The sequence below is a fragment of the Betta splendens genome, chromosome 9 (assembly GCF_900634795.4).
Source record: "Betta splendens chromosome 9, fBetSpl5.4, whole genome shotgun sequence".
NCBI classification, from domain to species: Eukaryota; Metazoa; Chordata; class Actinopteri; order Anabantiformes; family Osphronemidae; genus Betta; species Betta splendens.
This window is the reverse complement of record NC_040889.2, coordinates 7,440,852-7,464,889: the sequence shown is the minus strand read 5'-3', so window position 1 is coordinate 7,464,889 and position 24,038 is coordinate 7,440,852. Positions and strand designations below refer to the sequence as shown.

Below are 24,038 nucleotides of genomic sequence, written 5' to 3'. Positions count from 1 at the left end.
TTTAGTTGTCTCAACGACATTAACTCTGGTTGACAGCAGATCTTTATTTGTGATCTCTCTTCTGCTCCATGTCTCCTGTTCTAGGAACATAGCACAAAGCTATAAATAAATCAGTGACTTAGAACGCCCCACAGCACAGTAGCCACTGTTGGTATCCAGTGAATGGCTGAAACTCACCCTTGCCTGGCCTAATTTTACACGGCCCATCCCTTATCATTGGGAGTGCCCTTGCGACCGCCAGCGGCACCTAGCATTGATGCTGTTGATAATGAGCAGCAGTATCAGTCGGTTAACTCACTTCCACCGAGCCAGAAATGAGGAGGTTAGGTCCTTTGAGGTAAAAACCCATGTTTTAAGTAACTGAGAGACAGATGGAGACAAGAGCAGCCTCCCTTAGAGGGAGACGTGACTGTGTCTCTGAGGTCTGTCAGTGTTTTCAGACCTGGGTGGGTATTTTTAAGAAACAACACAAACCTAAGCATCACATTCTCTGATTTGTAAGGGCCTCGTGTGTTGAGCTCTTTAATCTATTGGTGCATCCACTGCCAGGTCTGTGGGAGGTTTTTCCTGTCTCACAACTTTTTCAGTTTTTCATTGAAACGAAACTGCCAAATACAAGACTGCTGCAATAATAATTAGTTGAATAATCGTGGGTTTAGACAAATGTATGCTTAACTAATTATTTTTTATCCCTAGTCCCATGATGTGTTGCTTTAGCTTTAATACTGCTATAACCTTGTGCCTAAAGCCCTGAAGGAAAGAATGTTTTCAGGGCATTTACAGTGAGGAGCAGAGTTTTAACACAGTTTCCTCTCTGAAATGTCACTGTCAACAAACATCTGCTTTGATAGTTTGCAAATGTGAAAGCTGGAGGCTCCCTCCGTTGTTTTATGAGACATTTGAGGCTCTGTGTGAAATCACAGCTCTGTAACAAGATTGCAACACCTCTTCCTTATTGTCTTTTTAACACCTGTTATAAGCTTTAAGCTACCACTAAAGTGTGGTTTTATTGCCTCTGTGGGACCCTGTCTATATAAAGTGCCTGTATTAAACTTGAGAGGAGAAGCATTTATCTTTTGACACCACATGATGTGTGTTAACACTGGAGTGTGATGCTGGAGGCTTTACACCTAGGCGACAGGTAGAGCAGGAAGGAAACGACTCATGTACTCAATTGAAACCTTTTCTCTCTTTGCTCCTAACCCTGTGCCTGTTGATGCTTTTCAGACCTGAATTTGCATACAAACAGGTGTAAATGTGTTTTAAAAGTTTTCACACTGTTGTGCTCGTCGAGCCTCATAATCCGGTTCACTTCCAGGTGTACCGTCAGGACTGCGAGACGTTTGGGATGGTGGTAAAGATGCTAATTGCCAAAGACCCCAGCTTGGAGAAGCAGCTGCAGGTTCCTCTCAGAGAGAACCTCGGGGAGATACGTGAACGTTGCCTAGATGACCTCAAACACTTCATCAGTGAACTGGATGAGGTTGTTCGACAGCCTGAACCCTCTGTCTGTGACTCAACAACCCCCTCCACATCCCTGACAAGTCATAAACTTTCAAAGACCGGCGTGTCCAACAACTCATCGTACTGACCCGTTGGCCAATTTTCCCCATTAATGTGAGACTGAGCATGGTAGGATTGACTGCTGAACTTGATGGATTTCTTGGACCGGTTGCTGGACAGATGCTTTTCGGCCGCATAGCGAACTGAACAATTCGTTGAATGCGGGGTGTCATCAGTGTTAGATTTGGATAAATACATTTTACCTTCTCTGTTCGAAACTGATTAAAATAATATTTTGACTATTTTTGGTTTATTTAAAATCCCATTACATTGAGAATGGTTAATGTAGGATATTATTTAACTTTAAGTCAAAGGGGAGGATAATGTGTACATGTAAGCGTGTTCTTTAGCATGTTCATCGAAATCCAGAAAAGATGATGTTTGTTTTGTAATTTCAGTTATGTAAATGTCATGCATATGACTTGGTGCTGCTAAATTTATAACAGTTCAGCATTATTGTTTAAATTTGTACTATATAGTCTTGACTGTTGGGCTCTTTTCATTGTGTTGACAAGTTTTCTTTCTTCCAATTTTATAACATGTCCTTCTATTAAAAAGTGTAAGCAAACCTTATTATAACCTTATTTTGGTGACTTTGGGATAATGGTTGCAGAACTTAGCTTCTCTACAATCTTTTTATAATATTTCAATCTATTAATGAGGCATATATAAGTATGAGATGCTATTTTAAGGTTGTGTTTAATAGAAAAGTTCCTCCTTCCTCCTACTTAATTAACTTCCTCAGATCTTGAAATGCATGCTAGAAAATGAGCTGGATCTTTTATGGTTTATATGAAATGAAAGTATCTTTAATGTGACTATCATGAAACCTAATTAGGCTGGAGAAAATTTCAGGTGTTAAAAAGTAAGAAAAGAAAAACTGACCTTGGATTTATAAAGAAATTAGCAAGTCTCATGTTTGGAAAGAAAGGTATTTTATTACAAGCAGCTTTACATCACAAAGCATTTAGCTGGTTATGTTGACTGGGCTTAATATGGGAAATGCGCATCTCACTGCCATTAGTTTTATACTGTGTACACCAATAGTGAGTATTGTGGAATTGGTTATAATGGCCGTTGTTCCAGGGTATCATGGCACCTTACAGTAAAGAGCATAGTTCACAAACTGTCACCTTCCTTGACTCTTCTGAGAAAATATTAACACTGTCTATTTGTTCAATACAACCACTATTTTTGTATAACTCACTTCAAAAGTATTCATGAAACCATGGATATAAAAAATACCAGTATGAAAGTCTTAACTTAGTATATACATTATAATTTGGTACTGTTATCCATTAAATAATTATTTTGTTAGTTTTCATTTCCTACTGGACCTCAATGGTCTCAATGCACACAAAGATACTGCTGCAAGCCTTTTAATGAACATAAGGAAATCTTCATGACACATGTTGAAATGAAAGTGTAATGTCTCTTCTTTGCCAAACGTCACCGTAAATCTGGTGTGCGCTGTCTAAAGGAGCATTCCGACTTCACTAGGCTATAAATCATTGTGCTGAAATTCAATGAGACCCATAATCTAGGACAGATTTACACGTGATGATTTTCTGATTCCATGTTGTTCAGACCTTCAATCAATATAGCAGGATATGCATCTTGACTTGTTGCCATGCACCTTATGTTGAGACATAAACAGTGTGTGCACCTGCATTGCTTAGCCTTCGTAAAGCTAGACTTGATCTGTGTAAACCCTCTGATCTGAACGTCTGACTGTACTGCTCAGCTCTTTGCAGTGTAGAATGGAAATATCCTGTGAACTGTTAGGAAATGATACAGTTTTTGGAGCGGTGGGTCTTTTTGCGACCAGTCTGTGACCCGTGACTGTGTGGAGAGAGGGCTGTGACCCTTGTTGGGTAGTCCTCAGCGTAGTAGCGCCCAGCTGCTCGAGGCTGAGGGATTGGCTGGCCCAGGAAGTAGCCTTCCTCTTCAGAGTCTGACGAGGAGGAGGAACACGTGGAGCACCAGTCGTCCTCATCTCTGTAGAGACCCAAGAAATGCTCAACTTGAGGGTCCACTTGCGTTGAGCCCTCAAGCATATAGTCGGATCGAGTTTGCGAGTATGCCAGCGGCAACCTGTGAGAGGGATGCGGCATGAGCATGGCACCACATGGAGGGTTTACTAGACCCTGCTGCTGAGGCACATATGGCCTCTGTGCTCTCTCCAAAGGCACCATGTGAAGGGCATTGTCTGAGCGAGTCTTGCGACTCCGGTGATGCCGGCCTTGTCGGCGGTGTTGCCTGCTGCGCCCATGGTGACTAGTTGGGCGGGTTCTTTCTCTCATTACCTGATCTGAACAATATGCCCTTCTCTGTGGCTTCTCGCTCATGGGGTGCTTTCTAATATTTACTTCAAATTCATCATTGTATCCATTGTCGACAGTATCTTCTGAGAACTTCACCATCTGCGGAGGCCTGGATTGAGACTTGCTTCTCCTTAAAGCTGGTGCATGGACAAAGCAGGGAGGAAGACCATCGGAATGTGGGGACAATGGAAGACGTCCTCCTGACGTTCCCTCCCTCGTAGCCAGTGTGGCTTTTTCAGCTTCTTTTTCTGTGTTACGATTCAGAGAATTGTTGCTCTGGTGGAGGTGAGAGGAGTTAAAGGTTCCCATGTTGCTCATCTTCTCACAGTCATCTGCCATCGAAGGTCCTTGCACTTCATAGGCATAGACTACAGGTCGTTCCCTGCCGTCAGCATCCACTGATGCACCTAGAGTGACACAGCAGGACAGATGTTTTATACTGATGTTAAGTAGACAAAGAAAACATTTCAACTGTATTTGCTTGAGTAACAATTTTACCTGTGATATTTGAGAGTGCAAGGGAGTCCATGGAGTCTCCAACACCTTGCTCAGCTTTCCTAAGCTCATCAGCGATACATTCTAGTGAGTCTTCGTACCACTGCCTTTTGTCTGGCCAGTACGCCGGTCTTACTTTCACAGACTGGCCCTGATCCTGGTCCAACTCAAGCTCCTGGATCTTCCGGGCACTGGCAGGTCCAGGATGACTGCCATAAGCAGAGTCTCCTAACCCATCCTGTGACTGGGCCCAGTACATCTCAGGCAAGTGCTTCTTGCTCATCAGTCCAGGGCTGTTCGCTCGGGATTGATTCGAGGTTTGGCTCTGGGTGGGGCTTGCAGGTGTGGGAGAGGCAGTAATGCCCACTGGTGTAGCGTCGGGCTTTAGCCAGGGGTCAGATACACCCAATAGCCTGCTTCTATCACTGCTAGGGCTGGGTGATTTTAGGGGTGGCTGCTGAGGTTGATGCAACATCCCACGGTCACCAAACTTGAGCAAAAGCTGCGTCATATAGTCCTCATGCTGTGCCCACTCTTCTGGATCCTCCTCTGCCCCAGCATCCTGCTCCTCCCGCTCCCTCCAAAAGCTGTCCTCTTCCAAGCCGAGGCGGGCCAGCTTACGCCCAACAATATCAATGCTGCCATCTGCATCTCCTTCGCCGTCTTTATCCCCCAAATTGTATGTAAATGACGAGACGGTGGCAGGGGGATTAAACAGCTGTGACTGTCTCCACTGTTCCGCAGGCCTGCTGCTCTTTCCCATCCGGACGCTCCGCCGCGATTCTCTTGAGCGTGCAGATTGAAAGGCAGAGTCAGACGAGTCGGAGGCATGAATATCCTCCCCTTGACTGCAAGCTTTCGAGCAATAGATGCGCCCCTGCTTAGGTAGGAAGGGACAGCCCAATAAAGATGTCTTGCACTGGGCACAACAGAAGCACTGGTCTGTAGCATGCCAGTGCACACCCTCATAGGTCATCTGGGCATGGTCAACACCTGAGAGGATGTAGACAACAGGAGGTGTATTAGAACTTAGGCTCAGGGTGAAGCATTTGCTAAATCTAGGGTCAGTGGTTCGAGTCTCAGCTAGTGTAAATGTACTCGAAGTACCAATAAAGTAGAAATATACTTTCCAACAGTTCACAGATATAACTTACCGATATTTTCACCACAGGCTTCGCAGTACTCTGCATACAATGACTCAAAACAGCCACAGCAGTATGGACGGCCATCTTTCATGATGTAGCGCTGGCCACCTAGCATCGTCTCGCATTCGAAACAGGCAAAGTGCTTCATGTGCCAGTGGCGACCCTCAGCTTCAGTGCATTCATCCGCAAAGATGATCTAAAGGGAATCATAGTTATTGGTTCAAAGCTCCTTGGTTGGTTTCTAAAACAAAGTGATGGCTCATGCTAATATTTCTTTAATGTACCTCATCACAAGAGGAACACCTTGGTTTGAGAAGTTCAGCGTGATGTCTCCCACAAAGGATCTTGCCATTTTGGTGGAAATATATCAGGTCCACAAGCAGTTCTTGACACGTAGCACACACAAAGCATGCTGGGTGCCAGCAGGGGCTGGGCCCTGCTCTAGAGGCAAAAACTGCCATGTCTCCTCCGTTGATGCCTCCGCCACACTGACAACAACAACAAATGATCTTATGAGACTTGGAGCACAATAATTATTGTTTGGGACTGAGACATTGCATTTAAATATAGACAAGATAAACAGGTGGAAGACTAGGTAGGAATCTATTCAGTATATCATAATGTGGATGTTTCATTAGTACTGATGCTTAAGACACGAAGGCCAAACAACAGGTGACCCAACTGTAAGTGGTATGATCCATTCATAGCAGATGCACAGTGATGACAGTCATCAGAGATACACTAACAGATGCTAACGCAGACAGTATGGTTTCATCTTTGCAAGCTACAATAAGCCCCATGTGCTCCGTGCAACATCTCCCGTTAATGCAGATACACAGTGGTGATAAATGTGTGGATCTGTTTAAGAAAGCCTAGCATGACTCATGATTCATTATCCAACATTCATTGGCTGTCACTGAAAGCCGGGCAATATTTCTGTCCTGTAAACTTAGAGACCCAATACCTGGCCTTGGTCTGAAGCCCAAATAATCACATGACTCCACAGAGATTGTTAAGGCGTGTCTGAACAGGCAGTCGCGAGTCTTTTTATAACGCAGCAGAGCCATGAAGCCCCCACAGGCCATAGCTACAGAATAGCACAGCCAGCTGTTAACCATTATTACCAAGATGGGCAGACAGGGGCCCTGGATATGGGGGTGTTCTGTGTCCCTGAGCGTTACAGCATGTGGAAACTACTTCCTGACAAAGTGCTGTGTGTGTGTGTGCGTGTGTGTGTGTGTGTACACCCATGGTTTTATATACATGGGACTGTGTAGAATGGATTTGTCAGTGTGTAGTGGGAGGACAAAGTGCATATGCATGTTTCGTATGTGTAAGGAAGTGTTTGCTGGCGTCGCTTCAGTGAGTGTGGCCAGGCCTTACATCCCTGTGTTAGCGTCTGTGTTTGAGCGTTGACAGACTTCATGTGCCTGTCTGGGGGATCTATCGTAGCCGGGCTGCGCTTCCTGGACGCCTGACAGAGGATGTGGTTTATTCCGTGGCAGGGGCTAAATTTGCCAGGAGCCACATAACACTAATATTTATGTTTGTTGCATTGAAAGGAAGTTTTTCAGAAATATGATCCAGCACGTCTTTGAATGGAAGTGGGTGCCTTGTTTAAAACGCAATCACCAAGTCAAATGTAGGAAACGGAGGTCAAATGTTAATGATTGATTTGTTCATAGATGACTAAAGGTTCAGCCTGAATATTTAAATAAATGTGCCAGAAATGTTCCATTATTATTATTATTATTGTTATATTATTGTGTGATTTTGTCATGGAGCCTTTTGAGCTTAGCGCTTTCCTGCTTGAATTAAGCATGAGCCTCTCAATTTCCTTGCTTCCTCTCCCATCCTAATGAGGAAGTTCATCTCCATGATTGGACCAATTGCGTTCACCAGTCAGCGCCTGCAGCATCCTCATAAAGGGATGGAAGCACTCGTGCTAACTGCTTGTGATCTCAAACTTAAACAACTTAAAGCTCTCTACCTGGTGTCCTGGTTCAGCTCGTGGCTGTGTGAGGCCTGACTAAGGGCATCCATATGCGGCACCTACGTTTTCACAGCGGCTGTGTTGCAGCGCTCGCGGCAGGATCTTGGGTGTTCCTCTCCCCAGCGCTTCCCTCTTCCTCTGGGCACTGAACATGTGCAGTTCCCGCTTTTCCTCCTCGGTGAGTGTGTGGCAATAACGCACCTGGTAGAGGGAAAAAAACGAAAGCAGCGGAGCAGAGATTAACTGACGGAAGACGAAAAGAACACAGGTCGGTTTATGGGCAAAACCCGGTTTAGAGGAGAAAGCGAAAATTGCACTTGAAATCCACCCAGCCATTATTGCCGATGATGGCTGGCCTTTGATCTTTTACGCGCAGCTTTGGGGAAGTTTGTCACATGCGGTCCATATATGGCCGTAAAAGGGTTTAATTAAAGCTAATTCCCCCTCAAGGCGGTTGGATGGTGGAGTTGGAAGGATGGCGTGAGGGATACACAGACCCGTCCTCTGTGTTTAGAGACGCTGATGAAGACCTCAGATAAAGGAGCAGGACCGTCGTAACAACCGCTCTCTAAACAACATAGATAATGCCTGTGTGTGTGTGTGTGTGTGTGTGTGTGTGTGTGTGTGTGTGTGTGTGTGTGTGTGTGTGTGTGTGTGTGTGTGTGTGTGTGTGTGTGTGTGTGTGTGTGTGTGTGTGTGTGTGTGTGTGTGTGTGTGTGTGCTCTCTCAGACCCATCCCCGACCACAGTTCTGCACAGAATCCTCCAGTTTGCTTCCTCAACTACCATAAAGTCCCTCAGTCAAACAGTCAAACACAGTTGGTGTGTGTGCACCTATTGTGCGTCCTCCATGTGTGTACATGTGGTGATGACCCTTCATTTATATCGGCTGGTGTACACACTGTAAACCTCACCCCTGTGCTTTACTGTCACAAGAGGGAATGTGAGCATTGTTGTGGTTTTACTGGGAATGGCCAGGTCTGTCCAGGCTTTTCTCAGCTGTTCAGATTTCCAAATTCTATGTGTTTGACGGTCTTGCTTCTTTGCGCATTCTGGAGAATCCCAAAGCCCAAAAGATCCTGTTATCAGCCTTAGCATCTCTGCAAACCACTAATCAGAAGGTGACAGCGTGTTAAAAAGTGATTCATGACCGATCTGGTTTCCAGCTCCTGCAAATGAGAATCAGCGGCTAGAGTTCTGTTGTTCTTAGTGCTGCTCTCTGGACTCCAAGACGTAATTTACAAGTCTGAACATTGTCGGATCCAGCGTGAGGTCTTCTAAGTTAAACGGTGATAAAGTGCGCCGGCCCTGGCAGATTTGTGAGCCTACTCCTTTCATCCTGGCTTTGCTTTTTGTGGTCGTCTAAATGCTGCAGTAGCCTGTAGTCTCGGTGTCGGCAAGGAAACGTTACATTTATTTTAACTGCATGAGATTTACTGTAGAAACCGCTTTTTTGCCCATTCGGACCAGACGCGGTGGTTCCTGTTCCACTCGCAGCCGCACTCGCGGCCTCTCGTTATCTACCTCGTTGTCGTGCGGTGGCAGCTGGTAGAGGAGCTGTCGGATCCTGTGCTTCTCTCCAGGGCTGTTGACATATGGCACCTTGTCCTCTGGTAGACAGGAGAAATACATCTGGACCTGTGGATGGAGCAGCGTTGAGTGGATTTTAAGGAGACAACAACACATGGCAGCGCCCACGGCGGCTGTACTGGTACCTGCTCTGGCCGGAGTCCCGGCGGCACCCAGGTGTACTCTTCCAGCGCACAGCCGGAGTCGTCGTCCGAAGTGGAGCTCCGCTGGAAGCCCACTGACATCTTCCCCACTTTCCCACCAGCACGAGCCTCCATGTCGGGGCCACGGGGAGCAGCAGGACGCTCCAGGTTCATGACACGTGGGCGCTGTGAACAGTAAGCGAGGGTTTAGGCATCGCCTCTCCAGAGCCTGCCTTTCCTTTGTATTCACTATCCCTCCTCCGAGATTGTTAGTTTGCTCGCTGCTCCTTCTTAATTATACCAGCGTTTCACCTTTTCACTTCACCGTGAATTCAAACCAAACCAAACCAGCAATTAGCCAATTAGTCTCTGATCCTTCTCAACAAGAGATTGTGTTGTCATCCCAGCAATTAAAATACAGTCTTGAAGCAAATAGAGGCAGACTAGACTTGTCCTTTAAGTAGGACCATTAGTGTAGAATGTCGTACTTGTTCATCCTTTACAAAACCACTTGTGGACCATCAATAGAGACATTAGACAAACGTAGGAGGATCTGAGGTGGAAAATAAAATGGCATATTATAACCTGACAACCTAAGCTCCAGTTATCTACATCTGCTCCCCATCAAACACCTGGGCTTCAAAGTAGTCAACCTGCTTCATATTTATATAATGGAATAGCTTGAATCTACATTTCCCAGGATCTCAGTCTATTTTGTTTATCTGAACAAGCTGATAAGAGTTGGATGGCTACACACACAGAGTATAGCCTTGCTGCTGCGTGCCCTGCCTTCAGCAGTAGCCCCTCTTATCTGAGCATCCACGTTCTTCAGAGCCATCACAGCCTGATAACAACAGCGCTTTGGTCTGAGGTGTTGAGAAAGCCATAGGTGATCTGGCCCTGCTCAGCTCCGCCTCTTTGACATGCAAATCTGGACAAGAATAGATCTTGTTTGGGTAAAAGCAGGCCGAAACTTTACACCGGCTATCTGTGACTGTATGTAGATTAGAGCCTTTGCATGAAAACAGAACTATTAGGGGGCGTTAAGGTCCTGATGGCTGCCGCTGACCGAGCATGGCTGTTAATTTCGCCTATAGAGCAATTAGAGTTAACAGGCGCAGGTTGGAACAATGCTTGCTCCAGACGAAAGTCAGTCGCTGTCGATGGTTAACCTTTATTAGCAACCCTTTTAATAAAGCCATCCAGTAGTTAGCGATGTATGGGGACCACAGCGAATGGGCATTCCCTGGGTGAGTAAGTGATGCGTTTACTGACCACTCAAGCGCTTAGTTCTAAACCAAAAGCAACTAAATAAACAAGTTTGTCAATGAATAACCAGTAGTCACGTCAACTGAACATCACAGTTTTCAAACTTTTTTTATAGGATCGCAAAATAAAAATAGTCAAAACTTTACTTTATCTTTCCAGCCATATTTTTCCCTCTCTCTTTGCTGACCCCTGCCCTCCCCGGCCACGCTGCCTCATCGAAATGCTGAGTTCAGTCCCGTCCTGGTAAAAATGTCAACCGCTCCGCGCTCCCCCCAGGCCTCACGCCTCATCATGCAGTCAAACACCAGCAACAAGAAAAGGGGAAATATTAGCATACAGTTGCGCAAAGCCCGGGGCTCAGAGACGCTGAATTTACAGATTAGGAGGGCTGTTAAAAAGGCAAAGCAAAGCCCCTATCACGGCACAAAAGGCTGCTCGAGTGTTGCTTTGTTCTTCTGCGTCTAATCTATCAGATTTATGGTAGGACAGATAATATTATCACTGGAGCTTTTCCTAACCTCCTTGGCTTTATCTCACCTCAGCTAGTTAAGACAAGTAAGTGATGCAGTTAGATTAGGACAAATTCTCCCCCCTTAAAATTGTTCTGTGCAATTACATCATTGGGTGTTGCTGCTTTTGCTGAGATTCGCTGAGTTCCATAAAATATATATGGAAATGAAAGGACAGTTCAGTCAGTTCTAGAATACAATTAAATGTGTTTGAACAGAAATTAGTCGTTATTTAAAGAAGTAATTTTGACCAACTTTAGTTTAAGATGAATCAGCAGATTAATACATGTTCCAAAGACTCCATGAATGATCCCGTTTCTGCCCTTTAGCTCGCCCTGCCTCTCATCCCACATGCCACAGGGAAAAGGTGACTGAGCCAACATATACAGCAACTCACATTTCACCATGTCACCTCTTTGGCAGTAACACAATGGCCGTCTTTGTCACAAATAAAAGCGTCCACCTATTCCTTCTCTACATTTTGGCCGCAGCGGATACGTGACAGTTTGAGGGGGAGGGGGCTAAAAAGGGAAACTTATTTGAAAAAGGCATTTAAAGAGTCACAACAGTGGGTCTATGTAAACATGGGCCAGATGTAGGCAGCTAACGGTGAACTGTGCACAACGCCCCCTTCACTGACACTCCTAGAATTGGTTCGGGCCAAAGACGTCCCTTAACTTTCAAAAAGATCAGATTTCCTCCAGTTAAAAAAAAAGGAAAACATTAAATAGTGAGGTTCAAAGGGCGAGGTCATCGCTCTCCGAGTCGTGAAAAGTGTTATTTTAAGACCAAGTGGGTGTTGGGGGGTGCACAGGAGACTTAACGCAGCTGGAGGGAGACCACCTGCACACACATAATCACCTCATTGCTGTCTGAGCACACCAGCGCAAGCTTGTGCACCCGTGAAGCCTGAAATGAGTTAATTGAAGGTGCCTCAGTCCACAGAGCTCCCACATTTCCAGGTTTCTGATGTTTAACTTTACATGAGTCTTACCTCGAGAAAAAGCATCTCCTCTTTCCACCAGAACGCTTGCAGTCACTTCCACAGTTCTCCTGTCCCACAGAGCTGCCTACATAACTCCCTGCTGCAGGATTCAGCCGACCTGGAGTCTAATCAGGTCCAGATCCCGCTCGAGTCAGGAATAGAATTCCCCCGACGTCGCAGCTTTCTGAAAAATCAGCTGTGATCTCACGCGTCACTCCGCGGCCCAGGAGCAGCTCACTTAGCGATCCGGAATTTTGGAAATCCAACGCGGCAAAGACGGAGGGGCTGGAGAGGTGACGTCTTTATCTGGAGCGTCCCGGATCCCTGCGACTGACTGAGCGAGCGAGCGAGCGAGTGAGTGAGTGAGTGAGTGGCTGTGGGAGTGTGTGTGCGTGCTCTGGGGGCAGCTAAGTCTCGTCAGCCCCTCCCTCATTCCTACCCGCCAGAGCAAATCGCCTGCCACTGCATTTCAATCACACACACACACACACACACACACACACACACACACACACACACACACACACACACACACACACACACACACACACACACCTGCGGGCCAGATGACATGTCCACTCTCCTCTCCTACTGGACCATTTTAGTTATTTGCATTAAGATTAGGATTCAGTCCTCGTCAGGATGAGTTTCTACTCATAGTGCAGGTGAGGTCATCCTGTCTGACGCATCTTGTGTCGCATTGTTGGGTCCCTGAGGGCTCCTGGGCTCAATAAATCATTTGTCATGGGCAAAATCCACCTACTTAAACGCCATTTGACAGCAATTAGGTAATTATCTGACAGCAGCTGTTGTGATATGTTGTTTATATGTCAATATTTATTTAAACCCCTGCTTGCCAACATATTGACAGTTGACATACTGGATTCTCTCATTTGGGGAATATTTAAATGATTCGTTCCCAAACGTCCTCCTCTGTTTGTTGTCTAGTTAAATACTTGCCGTGCTTCCTCCAAACTCAGCGTCATCCATCTCCCTACACAGGGAATCTCATTAGCTGCCTTTGCTATACAATCCAATGAGTGAGAGGATGGGGGTCTCCTGTCCTCATCCCTCACTCCAGCTGTGGATGGATTATGGGAAAAAGAGATGTTGGACAGACATCTTAAAGCCCCGCCCACCCAGGGGTCCAAAATGCTAAGAGAAATGGCGTGTCATTGGTACTTTGAACCTCTTTGTAGCAGGGTCTGTCCTTTTTAGTCTTGTTTGGCTGAATTCCATGACTTTTAAACCAGCAATATTAAGCCATTTCGTACAGAGGCAAACCCTGACCTTTCCGGTCCCTGAGGCCTGTTGAAGCATCCACCCGAGACTTGAACCCGTTGGGATGACGTTATTGTCAAAGCGCTTTGCAATTCAGGAAACTCCTGAAAATCTGGCAGAACTAGAAGAAAAGAGGCCTTTTCTGAAATATGAAATCAGCCACGCGTTAAAGCTGAAACCTGCGTTATTACAGAAGAATGTGAAAGGTTTTCATTAACCCCCCACCCCCATCGCCGCGAGGGGCGGAGAAGCAGGAACAGCTTAATTTTGAACAGTCTAAAATGACAAATGAGTCGACTCAATTGTCCGGTGGACAAAGACGGCCTCTCCCGTGACAACGGCACAAAGGCCGACAGAGCGGTTTGTCACATGCCAAATTACCTGTTAAAAATGAGAAATGGCCGCGAGCGAGCTGGCGCGGGAGGCCGGCGTGTGCGCACGGACAGCACTGTGTATGTGCTCGGCCAACACGGACCTCTTTCCTGGCGTGCCAGCGCATATTTGACAGTGGAGAGAGGCGCTTGGAAGTCCGTTTGGAGGGTAAACCTTTCAGAGGAGCTCTCAGGTTTTCCAGGGGTCTTGGCGCCGCTCTGCAGAAACCACTTTGTGTTGAGCCCCTCAGAAAATGTGCATTAGGTTTCCTGAGATATTTATCTGGATATAGATTTCCAAAGCTCTGGAAAGCGCATTTGAGGCAGACGAGTCGAGGGGGAAACATTTTTCGAGGCAGACGAGCACTTGTTTGGGCTAACAAAAACAGACAATGAGTGGGTAAGGAATGCTCCGGCCTGAATAGGCGACAGGTCTGAGGATGAGTGGCTTTATCCCAGACAATAGGTAGATATTAGGCTTTTTTAGAGGGAGCCTGGGCTCACAGCCAGGGACCCGTGGTCCTTTAGAAAACACAAGAGGACAGTTGACCTTGCCGTCTCCTCCGTTTCCTCGCAGAAGATGGAAAGGAGTGCGGCAGAACAAAACAAAAATCAGAAAAAAAACATATTAATTCCGTATTTGTATCTCAAGCTTTCGTTTGTGTAGGATCGTTTTTGCAACTTTCTGCCACAGACCTGATGTGATTATGCTGCTGCCTTCGTCCCATGCAGGGCTCTAACAGCATCTGGACATGTGCTTAATGGATGATGCCCCCGGTCTCATTCACATGTCTGAGGCTGAGGAGCAGGAACTAACAAATGGAGGGTTTATGCAGTGACTTTTGACCCCAGCGCTAACAACTGCAAACACATGATGCACATATAACTGCACTACGTTCAATGGGACCGTTCTTATGGGGGAAACTGGAAAGAATTGAGCACCACTGCAGCTTTATTTGACAGAACAGAGAATACAAACAGATCTAAACTGTACGTACAAAATGAATTAGCACACTTGCACCTTTGGAACAAGCTGGCATTTTTCCTTGGACTGAGATTCAGACAAGATCTAGTTGGCCTTTTTTGCACATGAAATCCAAGACTAGTCTAGACTCCATGCTGGCTGCGCACACACACGCACACACACGCACACGCACACACACACACACACACTTACTCGTCCTGGCAGCGTATTTCACCTGCTTAGTAAAACGCAGCTTGACTGTTAATCAGGTTTCTTAACTTTTTTGTGCTGAGCCATGGTTTTTTTTTTTTTTATCCAGACCCGTCCTTCATTTTCATTTACAAAAGCCATTCACACCTGGACTCTACTGTTTCATCCCCAGGAGGCAAGAACGGGGGTTTAACTGATTCCTTAGAATGCAAATATCAAGGGAAACATCTCTCCGCTTGAAAATCAACAAGGACAATGACTTGTCTCAGCGTGTTGCACAACAGTTTGTCATAAAAATTTCAAACTCAAACGGAGCATGGGCCCATTCCTGGTGTCAAAGTAGCGTTAAGTTTAAATACAAGCTGAAATATACAAGATCAGGGCTTTGTCCCAGCTTAAGAACCAACAAACTTAAACACAGTGGTTAGTTGGTGGAAGAAGCACCCGTACATGCTCCTCTTCTTAGAATCGCAGCTGCTGAAAACCAAATAATTAGCGGTGGACTCATCCCAGACCCACATTTGTCACCCTGTCAGGTCTGAGAAAAGGTGTGAGGGGAGTTTGACAACGTGCCAAGCTCTTCGTTTGAAGCACGCTGCTGCCATTCAATAAGGCACGTTCGACTCCGGGACTGAAAAGACTGATAGTTACGGGAATTATACTAACGCAACAAGTAACATTACTGAACCGTGGCTGACAAGCCCAGGCACATATAGCACGGAGGGGGAACTACAAGCAAAACTTGATTTTCTAATGAAACCTGTCCTCTGTGACAATAAGATGCGTCGGGATCAGTCTTTTCTATAGCTGGGCCTCGTGTGAACTCATTTCCTGGTAATATGTCGCATTAAGCAACCTTTAGATACATCTGTGTGGATCTCTGGTCCTGATTCGCAGCTTCCCCTTAACTGTGATGCTAATGTCACCCGAACTTGCTGCAAACAAACGCCTCAGACTCACGTCTCAATTTGCATCCATTGTGATTCCTCCCATTCAGGCCCATTCAGCCTCATTCGCGCCGACTGACGCCTCTCAGCAGCCTCCAACGCCAGGAAGCGGATCTTTAGACCTCCACTAACACGGTCCAGCCCGACTCGCCGCCGCATATCGCGTCCATGAGAGGAGTCTCGCCGGAGTGCGACTCAGGCTCCCTGTCATAAAAGGCCGCGCTGAAATGTGTTCCCCGCTGCAGGGTGTTGGTGACACACCTCTGGGACAATGGCAGCGGCAATAAAGGATGCTGTAAAGCGCAGGAAGTTTTCATGTTGGGATGAGAGCTTTGATTTGGAGATCAGTTCATGTCCGATGCTCAAAACGCTACTTTGGACCATTTAAGCCAGTTTGAGCCCGTGTAGCTGCAGAATGGCAGACATCACCTGACGTTTTTACAGACTTTGCCGCGTTGGGGCCGTTTCCTGAGCAGACAGGAAGCGGTTTGCGTGCGGGGTGTGTATCCACACTGTTTACACTCTCTGGCTTTGTTTTGGGTTTGGAAACATCCCACGGTTGCCATCGAACGCTCCCTTCACGCTCTTCCAACACAGTAGCTGTCTGCTTTTGGAGGCGTGAACGATTGCAGGCGCTGTTCAGCCTTACATGTGTATCTGTCAGGCTTCATTGTGTTTCGTTTTTGTTCTGCCTCTATACGCCTGCATACGTTGCCAATTATTGTGACATCCAAGTGGATTTTCTGCAAATCCCCCGACTGGTCGCAGACTGATTAGCGTCAGTGGAGGAATGATGCCGTTTGGCTAAGCTGTGCTGTCAAAGACAGTGTGATAACAAAACCTTCTCCCCTACATGTCAACGCGTCCCCTATTCATTATTTTCATACTTTTTCATATTTTGACAGAGTTTGCGTTGCTTCAACTGCTAAATGCGTGTCTTTACCTGAACCTCTGCATGCGAGCCCTGGATGTCCCTGGAGGCTAGCGTGTCTTGCCAAGCCAAAGTATCCTCTTGGATACAAACGGTTTCATTAGACGTTTAGGGGAAAGACCAAACTTAGAAGCTTACTGTTCTGAGAGAGAGAGCAGATAAAAATCCCAGTTACGAATATTTTGATACTGTGAAGTGACTTTTTGTAATAAAAGCCAGAGGTGACTGTAGCCCCTACTGTGAAAGGAGCAAGTGTTTGAAGTGCAAAATTATCTTCTACAGTAGAACAAGAGGAACTCAAGAAGGAAACAGGTGATAAAAATGAAAAGTGCCAAGAACCAGATGGTCTTGTTCTTGTTTTTGGCAAAATGTTTGTATCACAGCAGTTTTGCTTCGGTTGAATGATAAAGAAAGTGAGACTCTGACCCTGGACCAAAAGGTCAAACTACCCAACAAATAAAAAAACCTCCAGCTGCTGTGTATTTTATAAAAACATACACAAACTCCCATTATGAGAGTCTTGAGGTCAATACGCAACAACAACGTAAACCAGTCCCTCCTGGTCCTGAACGTGACGTGTGTCAGCTGCATCCGTTGGAAAAAAAGTTTTTTCCCCTAATGAACTAAGAGCCGAGCAGGGAGACGGGTCCCGCTATCACCTGACTTGACTGATTTAGCGCTCAGCATCTCAGCCAAAGTAAACAGATAAGTCACAGCTGTAATGGGCTGTGCCACTCAAACTAGCGCACAAGAAAAGCAATAAGGAGAGAGGAGAATGTAAAGCAGCTAAATGTGATGACAAGTCAGACTAGACGAGCAGTGTGTGTGTGTGTGTGTGTGTGTGTGTGTGTGTGTGTGTGTGTGTGTGTGTGTGTGTGTGTGTGTGTGTGTGTGTGTGTGTGTGTGTGTGTGTGTGTGTGAATCCCCCTTGAATTTCGTATAGGAGATAGCTGTAAGCCAGGGATCGGTCTTGTGTACACAGAGGCTTAATGACAGGATCCTGGAGGGATGGCATCAGTCGAGTGGAACAGACACACACATGTGCATAAACTGGCAGCGTGTTACACAGTCATCTGCGTCGCTTTCTCATTACCTAGCCTTGGAAAACGCAACAAGCGCTGGGAACGGAGTGGTCGACCAGGTTCGCCGCCCCAGGGGCACTTCTCTGCTGGCTGCAGGGTGTGTTCTGTGGCTGTTGTTCTAAGTCAGCACAGGTTGAAAAGAAATAACGGGGCAGTTGAGTGATATCAGCTGAGCTCAGCACGGCCACGCTAACGTTTCTGGGGCGGGTCGGACGCCACGAGGGCGACACATATCGAGGCTACGTGCTGTGTGGAAGTTGATCGGAGCACCGTGCTTGAATAAATCCGCTATCGGGGAGAATAGTGAGTTATTCATTTCAGCTGGGGGCTTCGTCTCCCACCTCTCCCTGTGGTTGAATTTGGGCCATGCATTCCACACCGACCCTTGAGTAGCAGCCCGGAGGTTCATGGTAAACAGACAGGCTGGTTTGTGTAACTTCAGGGCCTGTCTCACCCTCTCGCTGTCTCTCCCTGTCCCAACCACCCGTATCCTCATTTGGCCCCTGTTAATTCAGACCTACCTGACAGTTCTGACTAAGACCCTCTGGGTTTATTATCAGTCCAGCTCGGCCACAGGCTCAGGCTCTCTAAACACACACACACACACACACACACACACACACACACACACACACACACACACACACACACACACACACACACACACACACACACACACACACACACACTGCGCGGTCTAATCTGCAACAGATGGAAGATGAAGCAGGGAGGAAGTAGTATAAAAGGATATCCAGCATATTTGCACCGCTCTGAAGCAAACGATTGGGTTTCGGCGTCGTTCCAGGAAGAGCCGGCGGCGGCCGGTGAGGATGTTCACGGCGGGGACACATTACTCGGCTACATGCATTGTCCGTCTGCAGGCAGATGTTTAGAACAGCCCTGGGGGTCTTCTCTGGAGGCAACCCGGGCCAGTTCAAACATCTCCACAGACGTGTGAAGGTAGAATAAATACAAACAGGGAAAAAGGCCCCGATGAGTACACAGCACATACATAAAGCTGCACATGCTGGATTTCACGGGCGGCTGGTTGGAGATAATGAACGCCTTAGGCCCCAGTTAACTGTCTGGCTTTCGAGGTCATTAGTGTAAACACAAAAGACATTTATTTACTACCTCATTAATGCAAGTGGCAATTAAAGATGCCTTTCACAGGTGGAAGGAAAGGGAACGGAGGAATCTCACAGGCAAATCACTGGTTTGGCTGCGAGCGCGTGGAAAGTCCCAAAACTATAGGTCTAATAATTAGATGCTTTTAATTAGTTTCTCTCTTTACCAACTTTTGCAGAAATAATAATAACTGTTGTTTGCTCACTGCGGGTCCCTGTTCCCCAGCTACTTACTATATTGTGTTTGCAGAGAACAACACAATGAAAGGGTGCGAGTGAGTGTGTAGTTGTAGGCTGAAAAAGTTAAAGACTTTGTTAGATGTAAAAATCTTGGAAATGCAAAAGCTAAAGTGCAGCTTCTGGTGGCTTTGGTGAAAATACAGTACGCCCACCCCCTCATTTATACCGTATTCATCGCATTAAGCCATTTCCTGAGTCTGGGTGGCACCAGATTGGATGGAGCCATTTCCCGTTCGGATGAATTGAAAGGCTGCCGTTCCTCTGGGACGGTGTCAGGCTGCACTCAGATACAGCCGAGCGATAAGACGCGTCCCTGTGCAGAGGCCGACGACCACCCAACACCTAGAGGTCGATGCAAATGTAGAGAACCAAGTCGGAGACCTCCAGCTCAGGAATGCGATGTCCGGCACGAATGAGACCACAGGAGACCACTCAAGCAAAGCTCGCTGGCGTTTGATGCATGCACCCAAACGCCAACATGGCCGCGCGCTGGTACCCGTTACCCGTCAGTGGAAACACCAACATCAAGCTGTGAAATTGGACTCGGGAACAAGCCGGATTCTGTTATGGAGACCCTTTATGTTTTTCCCAATCAAACAGCAGGGCGGAAAGCTATCATTTGTGCTCCCCCTCAGGGTGGTCATTTGACTGGGAATAATTAGGTGGTGTCTTCTATATGTGAGACTGTGCCTCTATCTGTACTGTTTACCTTTACTGGAGCTTTAAAGCCTTGTAATCATTATCATCTAATAATCATCACCTTTAATGTCTCCGTGACTGTGGCTGGCGACTGGCAGCGTCTGGGCAGGTGTGTGAATCAGTGTGTGAGTGGCTTTAATCATCATCAAATAGAGCTGTGTGTACAGGTAATTAAGCTGGTGCCAAATCGACTCTCACTCGCAGGCACGAGTCGGTAGCTCTCAGCAACACCTCTGCTCTTTCTTCTTCTTCTTTTTTTTTTTTTTGCTGCAGCGCTCAGCGAGTGCTGCGGGCGACTTCCACTTCAGCTTCAGCAAGTTTTAACACAGGAGCGTCAGCGGCTCCCGGTCGGAGTCCCGCTTCCCCCGGCGTCAGAAAGTCCTCTAAGCCCCAGATTACGTTTCCTCCCCACAAGCTGACCATAATACCAGGCTTGTGGGGCCAGTGCGACCCGCGGGGTTCAGCCTGAAACCACCGGCACAAGGACCGCAACCGGTGCTGCCACACACACACACACACACACACACACACACACACACACACACACACACACACACACACACACACACACCACCTCCTCAGCGTAGCAGTGTTTTATGGCTGCAAGGAGCATGAATGCACACTAATAAGTCCTCCTTCACCAATTATAGGGGAATATTTCTGTCCAAAGTAAACGGCAGGACACAGGCACGAGTCTCTCCATCACACGTAGCAGAAAAGCAGCAACACAAACCCACGCACTGTTTTGAGTTTACGCAAAATACCAGAGAACGTTTGGCATTTTATCCGCGATAAAATCAATTAAGGGTCAACAGCAGTGTTTGCATGGATAATAACACTCAGGGCTGGGTGGTCCTTATGTTGAATCCAGATTTGTACCTTGAGACTCGTTTTATTTCTGTTCCTCCAAGAAACGTCTGCTTTTCATTGTTCCCTGCTCTGTTTCGACTGTTGGGTGATTGTCTCTCCACACACACAACTACAGAGGATAGCTGCTTGGCAAGCGTGTGTGTGTGTGTGTGTGTGTGTGTGTGTGTGTGTGTGTGTGTGTGTGTGTGTGTGTGTGTGTGTGTCTGTGTCTGTGTCTGTGTCTGTGTGTGTGTGTGTGTGTGCATTCAGAGAGCTGGAATGATTTACACAAACCCGCACTCGATTAATTCCAGTATGACAGCACAGACTGGCCTGTGTGTACACACGCTGAGCTCGAGCTATTAGCCTGACACGGTCGTACAGACAGAACAGTGTTGACTCACTAATAGGTGGAGGTCTGACACACACACACACACACACACTTCACAGTTATGTTTACGTTTCATATTGGTGCCATGTATTTAATCCGATGCCAATCTGTGCTCCAAGTCAAACACAGGGACACCAGAAAACTTGCTCAACCAGAGTCTGCTCTAAAACTCCACAGTCCATACATAAACTGACCAAAAGAGATTTTTTACACCTTTTAGGATTTTCTTTAGCTGCTTTCTTTCAAATAGTTGCAGAATGTGTCACTGTGTTATTTATAATCTCCTTTTTTTGATTGAACGTTTGCAGCTTGGAACAGAAACTCGTCTTGAGCTCGGCCGTGTTTTACTGCCGGCTGTGATCGGATGAGGTGTTTAAGCCGCGGTGCCAATGACTCTAAATACAGAACGCCACAGTAAAAAAAAGGCTTTCCAGGAGAGTGTCCAACAATATCAAAACAATGTCCAGGCTGGATTTCCTCTCTGGCACTTAAACCCCACTGGAGAATGAGAATCTGGGATGCATATGAGAAAACTGTGCAGTGAAGCCTCACACAAGTGTTTAATCTAAAGTTACTGCTCTGAAAAACCAATGTGTCACTTTGCAAATAAAGCGTCTGTAAAGTCAAAAGGGACCAAAAAGTTAGACTCACCACTATATGATGTTATGTTATGACCAGCCAATTTTTATTAAAAGTTATTGTTGCCTCTTTCCCCTGAACGGCTGAGTCTCGCTACGTTTAAAACACGGACCCATTTATTTAAACTCCTCCTGCTGCCGACGGTGGTGTTGTGTACACAGCACGGCACGTTTAGAATTCACTAAATGCACACAACCCGTGTTATGTCCCACAGCGGGCGGCAACCAGAGCAGCTACTGCCTGATGTGACCCCCCCCCCTCCCCCCATGAGGTCCAAATGGCTGACTAATTAACAGCAGCTTAACTCATGAGCCCAAACACCTATCACACACACAAGCAGGGACAGAAACACACAAAGTAAGAGACGCGCGGATCCAGGAGCACTTCCACCCGGTGCCACACACACACACACACACACACACACACACACACACACACTGATACATACTCATTAACAAGGGCTTAGCATTACAGAGCACATACCCCCAGCAACGTCTGGCTCGCTCACCTCCCTCGGTCACCTGACACCCAGCTGCTCTGATCCTCCATCAGTTAACTACACACAAGTTTGTAATTTCCTGTGCAGTGGCCCAAGTCTACTCAACAGCTCGGGGGGAGCGGGCTACGTTTGACCCTTTTATCTCCATTGGACTGTAAAGACGCATTCAGATGAGCTTTGAAATGCTAGAGACACTGTACTGAGGCCCGCTTCCCTCGCTGCAGCGCACCGCGTCCCACCACTAGGTGCCCCCACTGGTCTCCGCACGCACACACTGCAGGAGCAGGGCCATTTTAAGACGGCTCCACGGGACCCACGTATGTTTACATTTAGAAAGCAATGCAGTCAAGTCAAACTGATGGAGAAATATGTAAAGTTTGGTCTAAGGGCACATAAAGAAAGACTCATTCAAAATCAAACAGTTTGACTGAACATTAAGGTAGTTCCAAGGCCGTAGGAGTCGGTCAGCTGCTGCGTGTGACTCAAGGGATGTGGCCTGGCGTGTTCGTCTCTTTCTGTGAATGCGGGCTGTGGTCTGTCAGCGCCGGTCTGATTCTAAAGGAGTTCAAGTGAAGCTGAGCCGCGAAGGGAGAGAGAGAGAGAGAGAGAGAGAGAGAGAGAGAGAGAGAGGACGAGGGGAGATAGCGAGACAGACCACCTGAGTGACAAGCAACAGCTGAGTCCACATCTGGAACCAAAATGCGGAGCTCCGCACAGTCTGCGTCTTTACGCACAGACACGTATCCAACTTAGAATCACGTTTCGTCTCCTTCTTCATCGTCATCATCAACTCGCACAGTTAACAGCAACTAAGTTTTCAAATCTTTGCGCATGATCATATTTAAAAGCTAATAATCTGCAGCGCTCAAACACTCACGCTTCTACTGAACTCTGTATTTCCGCCGTGTTTTGAGCGGTTAAAGCGTTTGGAAAACCTCAGTGGCCACTTTCGAGCCCTAAACGTGACACTCACCTCTCAAAGGCAACAACTCGGTGCGGAGCCGCGCGCAGTATTCCGTTTGCCAAAGGGCAGTCACGGCCGTGGAGGCATCCGGACAGAGCGCAGCCACAAAAACAACTCTGCGCCGTTTGGGGTCCCGAGGCGGCTTAAACGGATGTAGGCTCGCGGAGCATGATGGAGAGAGAGAGAGAGAGAGAGAGAGAGAGAGGGACGCGCACCAGGGCTGAGCGCTGCGCAGCTCTGGCTCCGACTCAAAGCGTCGACAAACGGCATTAGCGCTGCGCTGCCGCTATTGGCTTAAAGGCGCAACTCCCCGCTTCCCCGCACCCTCCTCCTCTGCTTCACACATACAGGAGGCCTCCGTCCTGTTTGCGCCTGCGACCTGGCTTTATTACTGCGTTCTGGTTCAGCGTGATGCGCCTTTTAAAAATAGGCGCTCGTTATTAGAGGTCGGGCGTTAAATATGAGGTGCTCAGTGTAATTGGTTTGTTGCGGTTCTGACTGAGGCCTCACTGATGTTTACAGGAGCGATACTCTGAGCCGGGCTGGTGTGTGAACTCTGTCCAGCATGTCCAGTATTTCCAGTATGGCCCTCTATAGGCCAGTAGCATTGTTCAACGACAGGGAGATACTCTTCCCAGACTTTTTTCTGATTTATGGAGCCAAATGTTTGGGACGGATTTTCCAGAGCCAGCTGCTGCATCAGACAGGCGTTTGTTTGAATGCCCATGAGCCTGGCAGCCGGACACACGCCCGGCGCCGTCGTCCCCGGCAGCCCACACAGCGAGGGGCCGCGGGTGCCCCCCATCGCCCCCCCCCATCGCCCCCCGACCGGCCCGACGGCGTCTGACAG

At 47.2% G+C, this 24,038-nt stretch overlaps 1 protein-coding gene across 2 annotated transcripts; it reads right to left on the bottom strand.

Annotated features, from left to right (window-relative positions):
• Positions 1-1,964: 1,964 nt before the first annotated feature.
• On the bottom strand, positions 1,965-23,413 carry LOC114863219 (prickle-like protein 1). 2 transcript variants are annotated; one of them, XM_029164117.3, is made up of 8 exons: positions 23,198-23,413; positions 9,235-9,417; positions 9,044-9,157; positions 7,584-7,721; positions 5,812-6,015; positions 5,537-5,723; positions 4,386-5,375; positions 1,965-4,294 (listed from the first exon to the last, which is right to left on the bottom strand). In XM_029164117.3, exons 2-8 carry the CDS (start codon positions 9,403-9,405, stop codon positions 3,345-3,347), a joined length of 2,754 nt encoding a protein of 917 aa, XP_029019950.1. In that variant the 5' UTR covers positions 9,406-9,417; positions 23,198-23,413; the 3' UTR covers positions 1,965-3,344. The 2 variants fall into 2 exon arrangements, with proteins under 2 accessions (XP_029019950.1, XP_029019949.1); XM_029164116.3 differs by lacking the exon at positions 23,198-23,413 and adding an exon at positions 12,004-12,450.
• Positions 23,414-24,038: the final 625 nt, after the last annotated feature.